The 17968-nt window shown below is 43.9% G+C and overlaps 9 protein-coding genes across 12 annotated transcripts in view; 4 read left to right on the plus strand and 5 right to left on the minus strand.

The window, feature by feature from the left end:
* Positions 1–3802, minus strand: part of LOC6735135 — a 41530-nt gene extending 37728 nt beyond the window's left edge. For both annotated transcript variants that reach the window (XM_016181627.3, XR_006541646.1), the window contains exon 1: positions 3608–3802. In XM_016181627.3, coding sequence (XP_016028418.1) covers positions 3608–3659 — 52 coding nt within the window. In that variant the 5' untranslated portion in view covers positions 3660–3802. The remainder of the gene's footprint in view (positions 1–3607) is intronic.
* A 719-nt stretch (positions 3803–4521) lies between these two features.
* On the minus strand, positions 4522–5678 carry LOC6735137. 2 transcript variants are annotated; one of them, XM_002082078.4, is made up of 3 exons: positions 5342–5667; positions 5150–5285; positions 4522–5015 (listed from the first exon to the last, which is right to left on the minus strand). In XM_002082078.4, the coding sequence occupies exons 1-3, from the start codon at positions 5552–5554 to the stop codon at positions 4945–4947; spliced, it is 420 nt and encodes a 139-aa protein (XP_002082114.1). In that variant the 5' UTR covers positions 5555–5667; the 3' UTR covers positions 4522–4944. The 2 variants fall into 2 exon arrangements, with proteins under 2 accessions (XP_002082114.1, XP_016028422.1); XM_016181626.3 differs by lacking the exon at positions 4522–5015 and having other exon boundaries at positions 5346–5678.
* Positions 5679–5867: 189 nt separating this feature from the next.
* On the plus strand, positions 5868–7115 carry LOC6735138 (probable inactive tRNA-specific adenosine deaminase-like protein 3). The gene has a single exon (XM_002082079.4). The coding sequence runs from the start codon at positions 5985–5987 to the stop codon at positions 7065–7067; it is 1083 nt and encodes a 360-aa protein (XP_002082115.1). The 5' UTR covers positions 5868–5984; the 3' UTR covers positions 7068–7115.
* Positions 7065–7807, minus strand: LOC6735139 (28S ribosomal protein S28, mitochondrial). Its single transcript, XM_002082080.4, has 3 exons — positions 7520–7807; positions 7337–7458; positions 7065–7279 (listed from the first exon to the last, which is right to left on the minus strand). The coding sequence occupies exons 1-3, from the start codon at positions 7796–7798 to the stop codon at positions 7099–7101; spliced, it is 582 nt and encodes a 193-aa protein (XP_002082116.1). The 5' UTR covers positions 7799–7807; the 3' UTR covers positions 7065–7098.
* Positions 7808–7958: 151 nt separating this feature from the next.
* Positions 7959–8837, plus strand: LOC6735140 (protein FAM136A). Its single transcript, XM_002082081.4, has 3 exons — positions 7959–8101; positions 8166–8330; positions 8401–8837. The coding sequence occupies exons 1-3, from the start codon at positions 8015–8017 to the stop codon at positions 8587–8589; spliced, it is 441 nt and encodes a 146-aa protein (XP_002082117.1). The 5' UTR covers positions 7959–8014; the 3' UTR covers positions 8590–8837.
* LOC6735141 (protein FAM136A) lies at positions 8827–9738 on the plus strand. 2 transcript variants are annotated; one of them, XM_016168431.3, is made up of 4 exons: positions 8827–8968; positions 9028–9192; positions 9272–9504; positions 9560–9738. In XM_016168431.3, exons 1-3 carry the CDS (start codon positions 8882–8884, stop codon positions 9467–9469), a joined length of 450 nt encoding a protein of 149 aa, XP_016028423.1. In that variant the 5' UTR covers positions 8827–8881; the 3' UTR covers positions 9470–9504; positions 9560–9738. The 2 variants fall into 2 exon arrangements, with proteins under 2 accessions (XP_016028423.1, XP_002082118.1); XM_002082082.4 differs by having other exon boundaries at positions 9272–9738.
* Positions 9522–12185, minus strand: LOC6735142 (cysteine dioxygenase type 1). Its single transcript, XM_002082083.4, has 3 exons — positions 12012–12185; positions 10025–10583; positions 9522–9951 (listed from the first exon to the last, which is right to left on the minus strand). Exons 1-3 carry the CDS (start codon positions 12012–12014, stop codon positions 9773–9775), a joined length of 741 nt encoding a protein of 246 aa, XP_002082119.2. The 5' UTR covers positions 12015–12185; the 3' UTR covers positions 9522–9772.
* A 1109-nt stretch (positions 12186–13294) lies between these two features.
* On the minus strand, positions 13295–17865 carry LOC6735143 (ubiquitin-like modifier-activating enzyme ATG7). Its single transcript, XM_002082084.4, has 9 exons — positions 17575–17865; positions 16997–17518; positions 16728–16940; positions 16452–16596; positions 16048–16395; positions 15823–15987; positions 13848–14141; positions 13664–13780; positions 13295–13599 (listed from the first exon to the last, which is right to left on the minus strand). The coding sequence occupies exons 1-9, from the start codon at positions 17778–17780 to the stop codon at positions 13546–13548; spliced, it is 2064 nt and encodes a 687-aa protein (XP_002082120.2). The 5' UTR covers positions 17781–17865; the 3' UTR covers positions 13295–13545.
* LOC6735144 (32 kDa beta-galactoside-binding lectin) lies at positions 14341–15805 on the plus strand. Its single transcript, XM_002082085.4, has 3 exons — positions 14341–14701; positions 14819–15406; positions 15463–15805. Exons 1-3 carry the CDS (start codon positions 14610–14612, stop codon positions 15746–15748), a joined length of 966 nt encoding a protein of 321 aa, XP_002082121.1. The 5' UTR covers positions 14341–14609; the 3' UTR covers positions 15749–15805.
* Positions 17866–17968: the final 103 nt, after the last annotated feature.

A 17968-nucleotide genomic window follows, 5' to 3' on the forward strand; every position in this document is an offset into this window, starting at 1 on the left:
AGCAACTGAGACGGCTGGAGACATCGACGAAGCGTGACAGATTCTCTGCCGGTCGTTGCCCACAAGTGGGAGTGAGAGCGGCGACCAAAGCTCTGCGCATGCGTGCCTGCCCAGTGAAATGGAATGGAAAAGTGGGAGGGAGAAAGGTGGGGCTCGTGAGGGAGCACGGGTGACTGCAGTGACTACTTTCACTAGGAACGACGAGACCCAAAGCAAATAAAAAAAAAACTTGATAACATAACTTTTCACAGCTCTCTTGGCCGTCACTCTCTTTTCCGATTCAATGTGACTCACGATCGTGAAGTTTCTATCGATCGGTACACCTATGTATACATAAACTCAAGTACCCATATACGACTATGTAGGTTCTAAGCGGCTTAAGTGCATGTCATAGGTATATCCATAGACCGCCCCCTCGTTCGACGAAGGTGGGCGTAAATTGCCGGAGCAAATGGCATTTCTGCAAGGAAGTTGTAAATCTGCTGCCAAATAGAATTGTGAGCGGCAAAAGCGTTCATTAAACCCCAGGTACCAATGCAACATAAAAAAAAACGAAATATGTGCAGGACTCTTGACAGTCAGTCAGATATCCATATACCCTTCTGGAAAATATGAATTTCAAAGACATTTTTCAAGACACAAAGTAAAACTATTGAAAGCACTGTTCTTAATCCAAAGAAGTATTATAATAACATGCTTGCTATCATCAAAATGTAAAATATTAATAAAAGCTTCAATTAAAACGCATTACATGTGCACTTTTATGCGAACAAGAAATCCATTATCTTTTATGTGCTATTTATTATTAATTAGAACTTTTAATTGATAAATTTATTCAGTCTATAAAGTTTACAACTTCCTAATGCCCATTTTGGTTAGGGTATATGACTAGACAGACTCTTCAAACTTCATTGAGAAAAACCTTTTGGGACGTGCGTGCACAATACTCGGGTTTTACGACCTTCTGCAACGCCCACAACAAAAGCCGTTGCACTGAGAGAAATGCAATTAGAGAACCGTCGTGTTGCTGGATGCTGAGAGGACGTCCACAAACGTCGTCAGACGTCAGACAAACGCCGACTGCCGGCCCACACACAGATCACTTGAGGTCTGGTCTGGTTCTGGGATATGACTGCAGCTTCAACTCCAACTCCAAAATCCCAGAGTCTGATTGCAGGCAATTAGGGGGAAAGACTTATAGCCCCGTCTCAGTGGTGCCAAGTTGGCTCTATTTGTTGGTTAAAGTGGGATTTCCAAATATATTTTCTACCTCAAGAACGTGCAAACTTATCACAATACCACAACTAGATTACAAATGTGTCACTTTTTCGAGAAAGTTTCAACAACTGGTAGTTCTCTTACCAACACTTGACTTGGGCATTTCCTGCGAACTACGACAACACTAACTGGGTGAGGTAATGGCATTAACAACCAATTGGCCAATGAACCCAAAGATTATGAAACCGAACTCTATGCCAGCGGTTAATTAGATGAACTTCGTCAATTGCCTTAATTGGGACCTTTTGCCCCGCGGCTGCGGAAGTGGAGCACTGCAAAACTGACCCCTTAACTTTTGGGTATTTCAATTGGCCGCCACGCACATGCCACAAATGTACGAACAGGTCTGTTGTGCTGGCCTTGTCGGCTTTATCAAAAAGTCAATAAATACCTGCGGCGAAATCTTATCAACGCCTCCTTAGCACTACTACCATCGATATCTATTAGTATTTATTGAATAAACCAAATATGAAAGCCAGGCCAGCCAAATAAATGTCACAAGAGAATCGATGGCGAACCGCAGGGCCCAAAAAGGTTTCCTCAGATCACAATCTTTAACAATATCGAATGAACAGACTCCCGTGGTGTTTGTGGTTACGAGTGGTAATTCAACGACTTGACCTGGCACCCCGCCCCCTTGCTCATACACTTGTGTCCACAGATGAAAATTTCTTATTCCCCGTTTTGTTTGTTTGTCTGGAATTGAAGTTGACTCTGTTGTTGAAGAGGCAAACAAACAGGGAGATGGAAAGGGCAAAAGAAGACGAACTGGTGACATTTGATAGTGCATGCGGTCAACTGCCGGCGATATTCTATTTATAGGTCGTTGCAATATCGGTAATATCCTGGACATGCGGCCGGCAGATGGCGTCACGTTTGGTGACCCCGCCAAATGCCAGCCACTTGCACAATCGTCCATGTCTAAGCTGGTGGGATCAGCAGAACAAACCCATAAATGCCGCAGTACCCCCCGATCACCCATACATGATTCATTCGCCCTACTCATGGGTATATAATTGATATAACAAAGGCCACTTGCTGAATTCGCGGTGTTCGTTATCAATAATTGACGCACCATCTCAACCCGTTTTAAACTATTTTCTTCAGGCATTTTTTGGAAGTTACTTAACTAAATTAGTTATACTCTCTCTATCTACACATTTTGTGTGGAATTGTGTTGGCCCAAAGATTGCCTAAATTCACAGTTTTAATAGCGGTACTTGCAATTAGTATAATATTAAATATTACTTAAATATTTTAAATGCTTAGTTAAAAATTACTTATGTATATATATATTTTTTGGGATTTATTGATTCTTGTACGTTTAAAAAACTTCTTTGGGCACACATGGGTTAACTAACAGAGCTACTCACAGCGCTGTTGCGCTAAGGGCGGCGTTATCTAACATCCGCTGTTAGCGGGCGTGCAATAATAATAAAGAAAGTCAACAAAAGAAACGCAGTGTCAAGACTTGTGACTAATGCAATAATTGAACGAAAGCTTTCGGCGAGAAGGAAAACAAATATGCAGCATGTGCCACAAAGTTACAAGCAAATCGGCGTTACGAATTAAGTGGGTCAACAAACCGAATGGAGCCACCCAAAACATAAATTGCAAATCCGAAGACAGACCTTTTCTTGGCCACACTTGTATGGTAATATGTGGGTCAAAATGGCACGAAATTATGTATTATCATTAAATTTCATTACAACCGACTTTTCGAGCGCTTAAATAATGTCGAAAAATTTCGGACTGCGCAAAAGCGGAATGCAAAAACAAAGCGAACCCGTTACACCGCAATTCACGCAATGCCACCACTCAGTGGGTTGTTATTTTATTTTCCCCCCACTTTTTGTACAGTTATGGGAACGGAACGGTGCCGTCGAGCCACCAAATGCATTGGCCCCAGTCCCAGCACCAGCACCAGCCCCAATCCCCATTCCATCGCCATCCCCCAACCCGCCGAGCCAAAGAAAGCCAACTTGATGGTCTGTTCTTGTACGCAAGTCCATATTCGGAGTTTGGAGTTCTTGGAGAATGCGTAGTGCCTCCACACAGGAAGAAATATAAGATCGGGACATAAATATATTATTAATAATCCTACTGTAAACATATAGTAGTAAAATGCATAGTCCCCTTATCTTTTCTGTTCTTATGCCTTCAATGATGGATTACTAAAATGTAGACTAAATTCGTCTGAAATGCTCAAAACCAATATTACTAGTCTTTATTTGTTTGATTGATACGTGATTTTTCCTCAGTGCACCTCCCCAGCCCGCTGAGTCATGTCATTTCTGCACGCAGAAGTTCAGTGATCCCGCTCGCTTACCAAAAAAGTCCTCCCATCTCTCCGAGGTGTCCGAATCGGATTCTATGTCCATCTTGGTTCTCCTCCGGCTACTTGATTTACGATTTCCGAGTGCGTCTGGTTTAGTTTTGGCCAGATCGGGTCCCTCGCGCCTGATCTGTCTCTAAATTTAGACGGCGATTGCAGAGCCACAGCAACTGACACTGAAGGAGGTCGTTATTATCGCGACTGCTTTGGCTGCTGCATTAGATATGGCCGCAGATACAGTATCTAAAACGGGCGAATTGTGGCCAAATGACTTCACCCGGCGCAGAGCGGAAAGGCAAAGCTCAATCAATGGCTGGCCGATAAGATAAGCGCTCGATTTAACTTTAAACACTGGCACCGAACTGTGCGATTTTCTTTTCCGTCTGTTTCTCGTATATGGACGTTTTCGCAGTTTCGAGTACGAGTATCTGGCTTTATTCACCACTAGTCGCCGATATCTTATCGCGGTCTACGAAGCTCCGGGGTAAGGCAAATATCCAGCAGGTACGGAGGCATTGTGGCCAACAGCTGGTGGCCAGCGATTCGGAATGAGAATACGCGAATGTATCTCAAAGTTGCGCTCAGTTCTCGGAACTTTCGGATGACTAAACCGGCTCGCGGACTTGTGTCTCTGGGGTTGAGGCTTTTATTTTATTACTTTTATTTGGACTTAGAACAAATTGTGGGGATTCTCCAAAAGCGGGCCACACAACAAACGATTGCAAACGATCGATGATTGAATTAAAGTAATGGGCTCTTCACTTGCTATTTGCGAAACCGAAAACAAAACGAAAACACACAAATTGCAGATACAAGTATCTCGCGCTTCGCTGATTTTCCAGTTTCTCCCGTGCAAATCACCTTCGCACCGTTACTTCTAATTGCGGCAAATGGAAAACACTCTCGTCTCACAGATACGGCTGCACTTGCAGATACACTTGTGTATTTTCAGATATAATTTTTGATATTTTTCCTGCCGATATTTTTATTTCATTTTTTTTTCCGTGACGGGTAGGGGGCGGTACACTGGCACACACACGCTTATTCGCAGGAACAGCTCGAGCGCTCCAGGAACGACATATCCAGCGCGCGTCTCAGAGTGAACTGACTTACTTGAAAGACACTCAAGTCGGAAGACCCGAGCACGAAGTCGCCTCATACACAAATAATGGGGGTATTCGAATACAAGTTCTCTCTCTCGTGCTCACAGTATTTCATTCGAAGCGAAGATCACTGAGAGTTGTATAGTATGCTCGTTCCAAGACGTTCGATCTCCAACATGGTATGTTTGTATCTTCTATGCATGCAACAAGTGGAACCAACTGCAACTCCTAGCAGTCGTGGGTGCATGATCGACAGCACCACCAGGTTGAAATGATGACCCATTCGTAGTACATCTCGACTGGATAAGGGGAAAATATTATTTGAATTAAAAATCTAACTTGAATATGGACAGAATTTTTGTACTATTAAGTTGCACTCTACGTTTTTTGTTTTTAGATCAACGAAATCCCAAACTTCTTCTCTTCAACTTACGTATGCTAAGAAAAGCGCCCAGAAGGAGGTGCAGAGGGTCCCACAAGAGGATGTAGAAGAGCACCACAAGTGCGATGAGAAGCCCTAGGGCCGCAATACCTATAAAGAAGGACAAGAGCATAGCCCAGCACATGTCCTGTAAAACATCGATTGGATATCTTTACAAATTTAGGGATAAACGTATTCACTCACCCACATTGTTCCGAGGAGAAGAAGAATTTTGGCTAGGGCTTGGACAATGCCAAAGACCATTGCCATAACCACAAGCATTGTTTCCGGATTGCCCTTGATCATCTCGAATAGACCCACAGAAAAGACCATTAAGGCTAGAAGCATCCCCGTGAAGCCGATGAAGATGCAGCCAATGTAGAGCGACAAATAGCCGCAAAACAAGCGCAGACACATTTCGATGTTTCCTCTGACTTTTGACTAGAAATCACAAGCACATATTTCACTGGAATTTTGAATTTAAACTTTGGTTATCAAACTGGGCACTGCTTACATGTAGACATCAAAAAAGATAATGGTTGTAAGGATTTATAATGCAAATTAGACAATTGATCAGAAATAAGCTGATTACATAAAAAGTAGAACATGTTTGAAACAGCTTTCACTTTTTGATATAAGCTTCCAAACTAAATAGCTTTAAAGACTTTTAAAGGTTTTATCTTTTACTAAATTATTTTCAAATTTATATTTTAAATAGAAGACATTTTTCAAAGTTGGCGCTTAATACCCAAACAGCTGTTTCAGCGTCAGCGCTTGGCACTTATCGATAACCAATAATCGATTCGATTCCAATTGGCATTCTTCTAATTGAAGAATGAAGTAAATAATGGATATATCCGCGCCGCCAAACAAACGTGCTCGTAAATCACCCAATCTGGATGAAGACATCACTGGTATTCGGGCCATCCTCTCCGATGAGTTCGACGAAGAGATTGCGCTCATCAAGGCGCACAGTTGCGAGTTGGAGACGAAACAGCAGCTCCAGGCGGTCATCCAGGAGCTCTCACAGAAATTGCCCCACTTTCAGCACCTAAAGCGCGTCCAGGATCGCAGCGTGCTCATATGTCCCAGCTCAGAGATCGGAGTGTCTCAAAGCCTGGAACAACACCTTGAACAGTTCGCCTTTTCGGAGCACGTGCTGCGTGCTTTGTGCCAGGGAGTCCGGGTGGTGGAGGTGCCGGAACGGATGCCCCGACTGCGGGTGCAGTACGAGAAGACCCTTAAGCACTGGCCTTGCAAGTTTCACCCTAATCACTACTCGGAGTCACTGAGGAATGGCAGCAACTTCAGCTCCGCACAACGCACATTTCACAAAAGGATCGGGCAATTGCTTGTGAGGCTCTCGCGGGATATCAATGACAATCGGCCGGTGGGCATCTGCGTGGATCCGCGACAACCCAGCATAGTGTCTATTGCTGGAACTGCCGAAGGTTGTAGGCCCCACGAGCACTGCTGCATGATGCTCGTCGATTTTGTGGCTCGCAGTCAAGAGGGAGGCGCCACAGAAACGGAGGTTACATTTACTGAAGATTCCAAGGAGGATACCACTCTGCGGGGTATTCCTAAAGCCTACTACGATTACCTGATGAACAATGAAGACTACAAAGACCTGACATTCGGAGCGGAAAAGTCGAGAGAATGTAAAGAAGTGAACGCAGATCAAGGAGCAGATAACCTGGCCAAATTCGGACCCTATCTGTGCACCGGCTACGATATCTATCTGCTGCAGGAACCCTGCCTTATGTGCTCCATGGCCCTGGTACATAGCAGAGCGAAAAGAGTATTTTTCGTTAAGAACTCTGACAACGGAGCTCTAGCCACGAGATTCCAGCTGCATTCGGTGCGGGAACTCAACCATCACTACGAAGTGTTCCAGTTCACAACCAAGGAGGACGCAGACTTGACGTAACGTTTAACAAACCTTGTTTTTAATAAAGGATTTATAGGATATCTTCGATTTTCGGCGTTTTGGCCGTCGACTGGCGGGTGGGCGTGGACAGAAGACCCAGCAAATGGCAATCTGCCTCCAGAATGGTAATATCCTTGGACGAACCCAGGAACTTGGTGGACAACTCCAAATCCTTGATGCGCAGTCGAACACGGGCTCCTCGCACATAGTCGCTGAAGTAGGAGAAGTGGTTAATTGGATAAAGAGACAGGAGATTGTATTAAACTCACCTGGCATTGCGAGTTGGACGACTGCAGACGCAGTGGAACTTCCAGCCAAAGTCTATGTAGAGATCATCGCCCACCACATGAAAGATCTTGCCACTGACCACCTTGCCCTCGGCGTTGCCCAGCTGCTCCAGAAATCAACAGGTTATTACATAAACAATGGGATTACTTTAATAGAATACCCACATCTATCAACTTGGAGTTGCGCAGCAGGGAGGCGAAGGTCTGGTTGTCTTCCGGCAGCTGTGGTGGCGTGGCTGGTGCCGTGTACTTGTCGAAGGCACGGGCGAATCCTCCCTTGCCGCTGCTAGTCTCCGGCGTTTCCGTATTCACTGCGGGAGTAGCTCCCTCTGCCGGTTTTTCTGTGTCCCCGCTGATAAGCCGAATGGCCATTGGCATTCGGGAACGACAGGTTAATGAAGCCATAGGTACACCGGACCTGATGAGTTTTTGCAACAGCGACATGGTTTTAATTTAATATTTCTTAAAAATATCCACAAGAAAACCAAAACCTAGTGGAAAACCAAAGAAGAAGAGTGGTACCGATAGACTGCTAATCGATTATTAGCAGCTGCGTCGGCTCATCACTAATCGAATTTTACAAAAAACACGCTGCCGGCATTTATTTTGATATTACGAAATCGGTTGTAAGACGTGGGTAATTACAATTAAACAAGCAAGATGATCCAGCAACAGCGTCAAAAAATCGAGGCCGCGGTGACGGAGATGATCGACGACATGGACAAGACGCACCTGCGCAAAATGCAGGTAAGTGAAGTTCGCTTCTAGGGAATATCCCGAAACTGACTAATTGCTTTTCACGAAATTCCAGAATGAGATGCATTTGTGTGCGGCCAAGTGCTGCCAGGATGGAACCTCCAGCGTGGACAGTGTCCAGAGATGTGTGGATCGATGCTCCGCGCCCATGACGAGGGCACAGAACTACGTTCAACACGAATTGGGCGAATTCCAAGGCAGACTGCAGCGTTGCGTCATGGTTAGTATAAATTGCACCCACTTGTTGCACTGGTGGCTCTAGGGATATTTCACATACTCCACCTTCGCAGCAATGCAACGACGATGTGAAGGTGAAAATGCCGCCCAATCCCAATGAGGATCAGATAGCCAAGTACACTGACCAATTCGAGCGCTGTGCCATCCAGTGTGTGGACAAACATGTGGGCCTCATTCCCGGCATGATGAAGACCATGAAGGCTGTGCTCTCCAAGGGACCCGAGAGCATTCCCCAAGTCTAGCTCAACCTGCATTTACATCATAATTAGTTGTTGAACTCGTTTATTTTATAACCGTGCAATGAGTCCCACCTCTGGAGTCATTTCAAATTTTGCTTTTAAGAATACAGAACAAAAATTACCTTATTAATTGTTGAAAGTCTTAAGTAGCAACCACTAACTGTTGTGCTAACAATATTTGGAAGAATGTCATGTTTTGCCATCAGTTAAAAAAATAAACATACTTTGTACACCGAAAACTGTCAATTCAACATTTAGTTTTGTTCTTTCGAAATTGTTCAAATTTTAAATTGAAATGGTGGAGCAACAGAAAAAGCGCTTGGAGGGCGCCATCAGCGACATGATCGAGGACATGTACCGCACACACTTGCGCAGAATGCAGGTGAGTGTGTGGCCTCCACTTGCCTACTATGCATTTCCGGTAAGAACGATGTTTCCAAGTCTACGATGCACCGCTGTGCCGCCCGCTGCTGCGACGATGATCGTGGGACGCTGGAGAGCGTACAGAACTGCATCGAGAAGTGCGCCGGCCCGCTGATGGATGCCCAGGATTTCCTGCAGCACGAGCTGGGCCAGTTCCAGAATCGACTTCAAAACTGCGTCAGGGTAGGAGCTTAAACTCAAATTATAAATGCTTTGTATTGGAGTGAGATATCCTTTCTTTAATACGATTGCCAATCCGCAGGATTGCAACAGCGATGCGCGGTCCCAACTGCCGAGCAATCCGAGTGACCGGGACATGTCCCGATCCCAACACATGTTTGAGAGTTGCACGAACACCTGTGTGGACAAACACATAAACCTGATACCTGGTCTGCTCAAGTCGATCAAGCAAACTCTGGACAGGGGTCCGCCGAAAAGATCACGCAACATGGATGCCTAACGGGGATGCAATTCAGGATCTGGTGGCATTAAAAAGCACGTCCAGGCAGTTGTCAATGGTTCACTTATTTATTGAATATTTTTGGTACAGCTAACACTTAAAGTACACTAATCGCAACTGTGATCCGGGATAGCCAATGGAATGGAATGAGAAGTTATCAGCGCCAACGTGGCCCTTGCTCGCCATATTTGATAGCTCAGCTCCCGGATCTTCTTAGGCCCTAGCTCATTAAATATCTAGTAATAAAGATTCTTAGTAATATGCAACAATACGAGAGGCTATATTTTGAGGATCTTGATGGATCTACTGCTCGTTCTGCTTCGTCCTCACGCCGTACTTGCTCCAGAAGGTGACCTTGGCGGTGGTCTTCTTCAGGTTGTCCTGGAATACGGAGCACGTGTCGAAGGGTGGACAGTAAAGGTGAAGGGAGACGGAGGTGTCCGAATGGCTGGGGTTCTCCACGCGATGAAGGCCCAGATTGTCTATGGATAACAAAACGAAAAAAAAACAGTAAGTATAGGAATACCCAATTTTTCAAGTTTCTAGTTTCCTCACCATTTATGTAGGCCACATCATTGACGGCGATTGGTGTCTCCCCAATCTCCACCAGCTCTCGGCTATCGATCTCGCCATCGGGATGATGGGACCGGCCGTTGTCCCTGGCAGATCTATTGGGATACTCATAGCGCTTCTCGCGCAGATCACCCTTCAGCATCTTCATAAAGCAATGGGAATCGGCATGGTCGTGCACCGAGGAGCCGTGTCCTTCGCCCCAGCACAGAATCAGCAGATTGAACTTTCCATTGCCAGCATCCACGAGGTTCCGCGTGTAGGTGTAACGATCGAACTTGGCATATTTGCGCCACTCCCGCGGATTGGACTTGTAGCTGAGCATAAGGTGATTTACCATCTCGATGTTAACATAATTGGACTCGAATTCCCGGTGAAGGGCGGCCACCAAGTCCGATAGGGAATTCACCTCCGGTCCGTATTTCAGGGGTTTCTCCAGCGCCTGATAGTAGCTGGTGGCCTGACGCAGGTACTTCTCCTGGTCAACCTGCTCAATCTCGGAGTCGATCTTGGACAGGGCCATTTTGGGTTTGCTCTGATTGACCTAGGTTGCGAAAAGGGAAGCGGAAGTTATATTGGTGGTGCATCAGTTGAGGCTGAAGGGCGTGGAAAACTACCTATAAAGTCTACAAAGATCACTGCTCAATTGATTTAGATGAATTACGTTGTAAAGTCGATGATCGCTGATAATAGCTATTGGTATATATATATATGAATATTCCGATTCGTTGCTGTTGCAAATGATTGAATTGTTTGGTCTGACCGCACACGCTCCACCTCGGATCGCAAAATTCGAACTGAATTCTGGAGATTTCGCTCTCCTGTCCAGGCTGCATAATCAGCTCGGATCGGACGCAAATCGGAGGCGCAAGTCCAAAGCAATAACAAAAACAAGAAGTCGCCGGCGATAACCGTCCATCCAACTTATCAATAGCAGATTTTGCCAATACCCTCGGCTAGGCTATATACACGTATTTCTAAGTAGATGATAGATCGAATGTTGCCAGGAGGGGCTCAACAGATGTGCCTGAATTTGTGACAAGAGGTTAACGGCGATCTAATGGGATCGTTTGGCAAATAAAAAACAAATTTATTCCACAATATATTCTCGAGCCGAAAAAAAATATTTGGGCGATACGGGCATGGTCACTGATACGCTAATACACCAATTGATAACTGATAGCTGGTTGAATCTGGATGCTGACGCATTTGCTTTCAAGTTCTGCGGGCGTTACCAGCAGGGATTTTCCCTCAAATTCATTGAGAAAAAGAACCGTGACTTTCTCTAGTTTTGGAATATGGTTAACGGTTAACCGAAACACTTCAAGATACTTTTTGTTTCGAAATATGATTGCCTACTTTCAGGTTCGTTGGAGATTTCTCTTAATTGCCTGCCATTTGTCAGCAAATCAGTTGAGTCTTTGTTACTCAGGAAGTAAATTAGTGACTAACACAATGACCTTACTTTCTCCATTAAATGCTGAACAAAGAAAAAAAAGGGTTCTTCCATTGTTTCTCCTAACACGATATGAATTAAACTCATAAATTAATTATATAACTTCAGGTGAAAACTCGAAATAAAGAAAACACTTCAACTTGAGTGTCAACTTGCATTAAAAGTAATAACTTTTTTACGATCCACATGCAGTGTTGTTAAATCTTTTCCCCTTGGTGCCACATGAAGGCATTTCGTTTTGGTATTTGAAAAATGTTTTGCAATGGCCAAAAAGCATAAACTGCCAAGCTGGCAGCCAACTTTCGCAACAGGTTAAGGCCAATAGCAAAGTCATAGCAAAAACTAAAAGCTGCGAACTGCCATTTGTGTAAATATTATGCGAACAAATAGCTTGGAAAATTGGTGAAAAGTCGCTGCCAATTTTCGAAACAGTTCAACAAACTACAATTAAAGTTTGATTTTCTGATTTTCGTACAGTTTCAGCAAGGAAAGTGATTTGAAGGACAAAGGACTTACCATTTTGTTTGAATTGTTGGAATTTCTCTCTTAGCTATGGCAACTGAATAATATTTTTTGAACTTGAAATTCACTTTTTAAAAACACTTTTGATTTCAGGACTTGGTATTGCACTTTTTCGACTTTTCACTAGGTAGTTGCCACTTGGATGCGCGTCGCCGAGCTTATGTGCCCGTTTTGGGTATCTTTCACCAATTTATGAAGATCTTGGCCAGCAAACCCCGGTTAACCACTCAAAACGCAATTCGAGTGACAAAAAGCGACGCTGGCAGAGGCATCGCAGCTCGAATGGCATTTTGAGCGCTTTTTGGGGCGGCGAGCCAAACTCAAAGCGGCTTCACGCGCTCCAACTTGGCTTGTTGTTGTTTGCTCAGTTGGCCAGGCCCGAAATTTATGCTACCACCACTACCACCACCGCCATGTCGATCCGAGGTTGAGCGGCCAGATATATTTCAATACATTTCTCCCCCAATCCAACTATTAATTATGGAGTCGTGCCGTTTTTTTTTTCTTCTTTCTCGGCCGATCTTCTTTCTTGTTTGCTTTTCTGGCCAAGAGAAATGGCCGGGAGCCTTTTGTCATAGCTAGTGGATGGAATTCTCTAGCTCCATTTTGGCCTGGGGTCAAAATGATGAAAGGCTGAATCGCTTGGAAACGCACACGAATTGTGTGTCAAGTACTGGTTGCCAATATTTGTTCAGCTCAAAACACTTGGCCTAAAACCATTTTGATATATTAGAGTGGTAAATTTTTATTAAAACCATTTAATGAAAATGTCGAACATTTTATATATCTTGACTAAAAATATAATTTTAGCTTTATATATTTCTTTAAAATATAACAATTGTGAGCGTATTTCTAGGATGTCATCTATTTTTACCCAGATATCATCGCCAAATTAACATATGCGATGGGTTCGCGGCTTTCTAACCAGGTTTATTCAACTTTGAACTATTCTTTTCGCATACCTGGCCCACTATGTAAATCATTTGCATATTCCCAAAACCATTTTATACGAACATTCATCTTTGTTTGCGTGTTTTCGCCTTGAATAATGCAGCTAATAACAAATTCAATGACCGATCCGGAATTGAAAACAATATTTTGGTATTTGTCAACCACAAAAATGGGAATTCTCAGATCAGAACAATATTTTCGCCTATAAATGAGTGCTCTTATCAGCAGAAACACGTTTTGTACAAACAAACAAAGGTTAAAGGCTGCGACTTGTAAATTGACGGAAATACATTTGTTCGCGTACTTAAGCAATTTTATTATTACAATTTTCAATAGTAGATTCACACTTTTATAATTACAATTTTCAATGGTAAATTCACACTTTTCTTATGCCTATTTTTCACATCAATTTCATTTGGATGATTCACAATTTGCTTAATGACTAGATAAAATAAAAGCATTGAAGTACACACATTTTTGGTATAGACATTGAACTCTAAATGCTGCAGAAAATTAAAGCCACAATAAGCTGAATTTCATATATACGATTTTTTGCTTTGAAGACAAAACTTGGGTCCTAATCTTCGTCGCTATCGGACATGTCGAATTCTTCATCATCAAAATCGATAATCTGTGCAAAAAAATTAAATTTTTTTAATTATGTCATTTAGAATAAACACAAAAAATAAACAAACCTCGCTGTTTAACCGCTTAAATTCGGAGATACCAGTCAAATCCTCCAGATACTTGGCGGTTTCAAAAGTTTTAAAGAGGAAAGCATGACCCTCTTTTTTATATTGATTTAGGACGGCCTATTATATTTAAAAGAAAAGTATTTAACAATTTTGAAAACCATTTTAAATGATAGACAATGCTTACCACTGAACAAGCTATACACTGCGCAAACTTTTGGGTAGCGGGCAAGATATTCTCGTAGTTGCACAGCATTCCGCGGATGGAGTGTGGCAAAATTCCCAGCAGACCCTCCGGCACCTTTTCTTCCGCCTCCTCCGACTTGCCACGCCCACTCTGTGCGTAGTAGGCGGGTGCCAGCTCCTTTCGAGGATGCTGCAGCAAAGCCACCAACAATTCCACCGCATAGCTGGCGGCAATGTTGGATACTCCGGGTCGTGTCACGGTGCACTGTTGATCCAACGTGCGGTCTTTGAGCGACTACAAATGGAATAAAACGAAATGCAATGAGTATCTGTATCCAAATTTGTACGTACATGTTTATAAAGCGCGTCTATAAGAGACTTTTTTGTCAAAGCTTATACAGAGTTTTTTTCAGTGTGATTTGGAGCACATTCGACGCCGGTGCAGTAGTACGATCACGAGCTTTTGAAAGCTTTTCAGTGTCCACAAACACATGCTCCGTGCAAACAAAGATGACGCCTTCGGGCGAGAACAAAACAAATAGCAGCGCTTAAAAACCAAAAACACAAAGTATAGAAACTTCGGCGTTTGTATCGGTTACTTGAGCAACTCGCCGCTCCGCCCACCACTGATTAGATAAAGTTTTGGCGTTCGGGAGAGCCGGAGAACTCCGGACTCTCCCACGGAACTATAAAACACATTTTGTGCTTGCTTGTTCAGTGCAAAGGCGATAGCTAGTTCAATTGGTAATTGCAGGAAGGAATCATGTTGACCGAATTCGCTGGCAATCTATCGCATCCGCTGGAGTTTGGTCATGTTCTGGAGGTCGTGGCCAAGACCATCGATGGAGCAGCCAGGTAAGCGTTGTCCGGCATTAGTGTAAGACCGCTGTTCCGTTTTCTGACTAATTACTTGTCAAATTGGGCTTCTTATCAGTACGTGACTAATCGATTATGATCATTTGGTTCGGTTAGGTTCCACATTAACCTCTGCACGGCCAAGAGCACGGTCGATCCGAACGCGGATATTGGGCTACGCTTTTCATGCTATTTTCGGAACGATGTGATCGTTCGAAATTCCCGGATAAACGGCGCCTGGGGCGAGGAGGAGACCCATGTCCTGGACCCCAACACCCTGCCCAATCCCATTGTCAGTGGCGAGTTCTTTTTGGTCTACATCCTTTGTTGCGAGGACAGCTTTGCCATCTCGATAAATAGCCGAGAGTTCTGCAGATTCCGCTACCGCATGCCGTTGGCAGCAATTCGTGCTCTGGAGATCCGTGATCAGATCCAAGTCATTAAGCAGGTCGATCATCGCACTGTGTTTCCCAATCCTTGGCCAGCCGTTCACGCCTCGGACTACTTTAAGGCGTTCAGTAACGATCAGCCAATTTTGTTTAGTCCGGGTCATGTGATCGTCCTAACAGCGCGGTGCTTCGAGAACAAAAAGGGACAGTTTATAATCAAGTTCATGGACTCGGATACCAAGCGCGAGGAGCTACACTTCAGTGTGCGTTTCGATGAGAAGGCAGTAGTGCGCAATTCGATGAACAAAAATTTTGAGTAAGTTAATTTTATAATGCCGTACCTCTTTGGGCGTTAACTAATTCTTTTTACAGTTTCGGCAACGAGGAGCGTCATGGAGGCTTTCCCTTCGTCTTTAATCAGCAATTTAAGCTGGCGCTTGCGTTTACGGAACGCGAGGTTTTGACTGCCGTTGACGGTTATAACTTCTTCAGCTACACCTGGCGCACACCCAATGCCATGATGAATCTAGTGGGTTTCAAGGTGACCAGCATAAATGGCCTGGTAGTGCAGATAACTGGTGTGGATCACCTGCAGACGGGGGATCCCACGTGCGCTGGCTTCGAAAAATATTCCCGCCATGATTACGAATGTGTTTAGTAACCATTTTAACCCAACTAATGAAGTCTGAAAATACAAATGCTATCTTTAACTATACAAAAAATGGGACTTACATTTCCGGGGGCCGTTACATCGTTACAAAAGTAGCAACCTAATTGATCGCCATTAATGCACTTAAGTCCTTCGATTTCTTGGCCATCATCGCCTGTCTCCTTACGCGTAGTGCCATGTCGCATTACCAGATAACTATCAAAGCCCAATGCTGCATTGATGACAATCTAAAAGGGGAAAATATTAGGTAAATCTCTTCTGAAAGGTGAGTATATGATTGTTCCTACTTTTTCCTTTGCCGCTCCTAGCAGGGTGGGCAGCCAACGGCTTTCGCGCGAATCCGTGAGCAAAAAGATGACATCATGGTCCTGCACAAGCTTTTCGATAACCTCCAAATGTTCCTTCGTCTGGGCTACAAGCGATTCACCTATAGTATGCCCAGGCATAGGAATCTCCAGCACATAACCCGCCATTTCCGCAGACGGATTGATATCCTTCAATCTCTGGGCAGCTGTAGTAGCCTTCATCCGATTGCCCGCCACAGCATCTGCATGCGTATAGAGATTCTGCCGCACTGGATTAGAGAACCCAACCTTACCGCTGTCCAAGAGGCTTATGTGCTTAAATCCCCAGGACTATAAATTAAAAATTAGTTATCAGGCCAGTTAAATGGTTTTGAATAAAAACACACCAGCAGATTTCTAGCTACAGCGCAACCTAAAGTACCAGCTCCAAAAAGCAGGCATTTTGTTTGGGAGATGATTTCAAGATTGAGATCGGGAACTAGACGCCACTTCATTAGTTTCAGGTTGAGGTTAACAGAGTTCTCAGCGAGTCTAACGAAAAAGACAGTGTTAATTTATAAAGAATAAACAAGTTACTTTCAACTGTCGTGATATCTAACACTAAGGACACAGCTCAGTGAACTGATAGTTCTTATCATTTAAGTCTATAGCTATTAGCTTACTTGGCTGGATCCATGCTGTCCCTCATGCACACCATTCTTGGCCCCATTTTGCCATTTTTATTTAGCTCCCAGCCCACGAACTTAATATCTTCACTTTGGCTAAGATCGCATGCTTCGGTCTGAATCACCTGCCATACAAGGCTGTCATCGATGTTCATTTGTTGATTTTGTCGCAGGCCAAGAAACTTTAGTGGTTTTCCAACAAAAGAGGGACTGTAATAGACCGACAATTGTTTGTACTGATATCATTAGAATATGTTCCTACCTACCATTGCTGAAGCAGAAAGGCAGCATAGTTTCGCATTATCCAAGCTGGATGCTCATACTCGCTGGGATCGGCAAACCCAAAATAACAGAACTCGACTTCCTTTTCGTCAAGGGAACTTAAACTACGTGCTTCGACAACATTCTTTTCCACATTAGCATACAGAATGAAGAAGTTCTGTGACTCAGTGGGTAGGGCCTTTAGGGCCGTTATATAGCTACTACTATTGGCTAAATCCCGCAGTTTTCGGACGGCGCCCTGAAGCTTTAAGGTGGGCGTAAGCGGGCACGGAAAAGCGAACCAATAGTAGTAGCTGTGACATTTTAAATCGGCAAAAGAGAGAACAAAGAACCGGGTCAATAGACTGGGATCTCTCAAGGCGCCACCACTGCACATATCAGCCAGCAGTTCCTTGCCCTCATCGACCAGCAGTTGTAATTTGTCCAGGGCCTTGAACTCTTCGATTGTGTTCTTATTGTAGATGGTTCCTATAGCGCAATGGCTGAATTTTGGTGGCTGTGCCGTTCTGGAATGTGGGTGGTCAAACGCTGGTTTCATCAAACTCGTCGTATTTAAGCTCACCTGTTGTAGGCCGTGTAGTCCACTTCCAAAAGGCATCCACTTGCATTACGGTTTGTGTAGTGTCCAGTAATGGAGCGTTTCGAGTCGGACAGGCGATCGTGGTCTAGCTTAAGCTCCGCTAGTTTGTGCCAGAAAGTGGGCGACACAAAGGACTCCCACGGAGCAAATTGCAAAATAATCTCATTTTCCGTACTCATGTTTTGCATAGGGCGTTGTTTACGTTCAAAAGTTTGGCTGCAAATAATAAACAAAGCTCTCGATGGCGATAAGCCAAAAAGAAAAAAACTTATCGATAAGTTACGGAAACTCGGTTTTTTTTTGGCTTAGTAAAAGACATACTCTAACTTCATAAATGTTTGAGCCTCAAGAATAAATAAAAATGTTAAGTAACAAT

This window comes from Drosophila simulans, chromosome 2R, assembly GCF_016746395.2.
Source record: "Drosophila simulans strain w501 chromosome 2R, Prin_Dsim_3.1, whole genome shotgun sequence".
NCBI classification, from domain to species: Eukaryota; Metazoa; Arthropoda; class Insecta; order Diptera; family Drosophilidae; genus Drosophila; species Drosophila simulans.

What these genes read in the sequence shown, in the direction of transcription:
- LOC6735140 (XM_002082081.4), top strand. Translation starts at nt 8,015, where the DNA reads ATGATCCAGCAACAGCGTCAAAAAATCGAGGCCGCGGTGACGGAGATG. An exon ending in CGCACCTGCGCAAAATGCAG is followed by an intron (nt 8,102 to 8,165) that starts GTAAGTGAAGTT and finishes ACGAAATTCCAG; the next exon opens with AATGAGATGCATTTGTGTGC. An exon ending in GACTGCAGCGTTGCGTCATG is followed by an intron (nt 8,331 to 8,400) that starts GTTAGTATAAAT and finishes CCACCTTCGCAG; the next exon opens with CAATGCAACGACGATGTGAA.
- LOC6735137 (XM_002082078.4), bottom strand. Translation starts at nt 5,554, where the DNA reads ATGTGTCTGCGCTTGTTTTGCGGCTATTTGTCGCTCTACATTGGCTGC. An exon ending in TTCTCCTCGGAACAATGTGG is followed by an intron (nt 5,286 to 5,341) that starts GTGAGTGAATAC and finishes GATGTTTTACAG; the next exon opens with GACATGTGCTGGGCTATGCT. An exon ending in GGGCGCTTTTCTTAGCATAC is followed by an intron (nt 5,016 to 5,149) that starts GTAAGTTGAAGA and finishes CCCCTTATCCAG; the next exon opens with TCGAGATGTACTACGAATGG.
- LOC6735144 (XM_002082085.4), top strand. Translation starts at nt 14,610, where the DNA reads ATGTTGACCGAATTCGCTGGCAATCTATCGCATCCGCTGGAGTTTGGT. An exon ending in ACCATCGATGGAGCAGCCAG is followed by an intron (nt 14,702 to 14,818) that starts GTAAGCGTTGTC and finishes TGGTTCGGTTAG; the next exon opens with GTTCCACATTAACCTCTGCA. An exon ending in TCGATGAACAAAAATTTTGA is followed by an intron (nt 15,407 to 15,462) that starts GTAAGTTAATTT and finishes TTCTTTTTACAG; the next exon opens with TTTCGGCAACGAGGAGCGTC.
- LOC6735138 (XM_002082079.4), top strand. Translation starts at nt 5,985, where the DNA reads ATGGATATATCCGCGCCGCCAAACAAACGTGCTCGTAAATCACCCAAT.
- LOC6735142 (XM_002082083.4), bottom strand. An exon ending in TGATGTGGCCTACATAAATG is followed by an intron (nt 9,952 to 10,024) that starts GTGAGGAAACTA and finishes TGTTATCCATAG; the next exon opens with ACAATCTGGGCCTTCATCGC.
- LOC6735139 (XM_002082080.4), bottom strand. Translation starts at nt 7,798, where the DNA reads ATGTCGCTGTTGCAAAAACTCATCAGGTCCGGTGTACCTATGGCTTCA. An exon ending in GCAACTCCAAGTTGATAGAT is followed by an intron (nt 7,459 to 7,519) that starts GTGGGTATTCTA and finishes TTTCTGGAGCAG; the next exon opens with CTGGGCAACGCCGAGGGCAA. An exon ending in CGTCCAACTCGCAATGCCAG is followed by an intron (nt 7,280 to 7,336) that starts GTGAGTTTAATA and finishes CTCCTACTTCAG; the next exon opens with CGACTATGTGCGAGGAGCCC.
- LOC6735141 (XM_002082082.4), top strand. Translation starts at nt 8,882, where the DNA reads ATGGTGGAGCAACAGAAAAAGCGCTTGGAGGGCGCCATCAGCGACATG. An exon ending in CACACTTGCGCAGAATGCAG is followed by an intron (nt 8,969 to 9,027) that starts GTGAGTGTGTGG and finishes GATGTTTCCAAG; the next exon opens with TCTACGATGCACCGCTGTGC. An exon ending in GACTTCAAAACTGCGTCAGG is followed by an intron (nt 9,193 to 9,271) that starts GTAGGAGCTTAA and finishes GCCAATCCGCAG; the next exon opens with GATTGCAACAGCGATGCGCG.
- LOC6735143 (XM_002082084.4), bottom strand. Translation starts at nt 17,780, where the DNA reads ATGCAAAACATGAGTACGGAAAATGAGATTATTTTGCAATTTGCTCCG. An exon ending in GCCTTTCTGCTTCAGCAATG is followed by an intron (nt 16,941 to 16,996) that starts GTAGGTAGGAAC and finishes GGTCTATTACAG; the next exon opens with TCCCTCTTTTGTTGGAAAAC. An exon ending in GACAGCATGGATCCAGCCAA is followed by an intron (nt 16,597 to 16,727) that starts GTAAGCTAATAG and finishes CTTTTTCGTTAG; the next exon opens with ACTCGCTGAGAACTCTGTTA.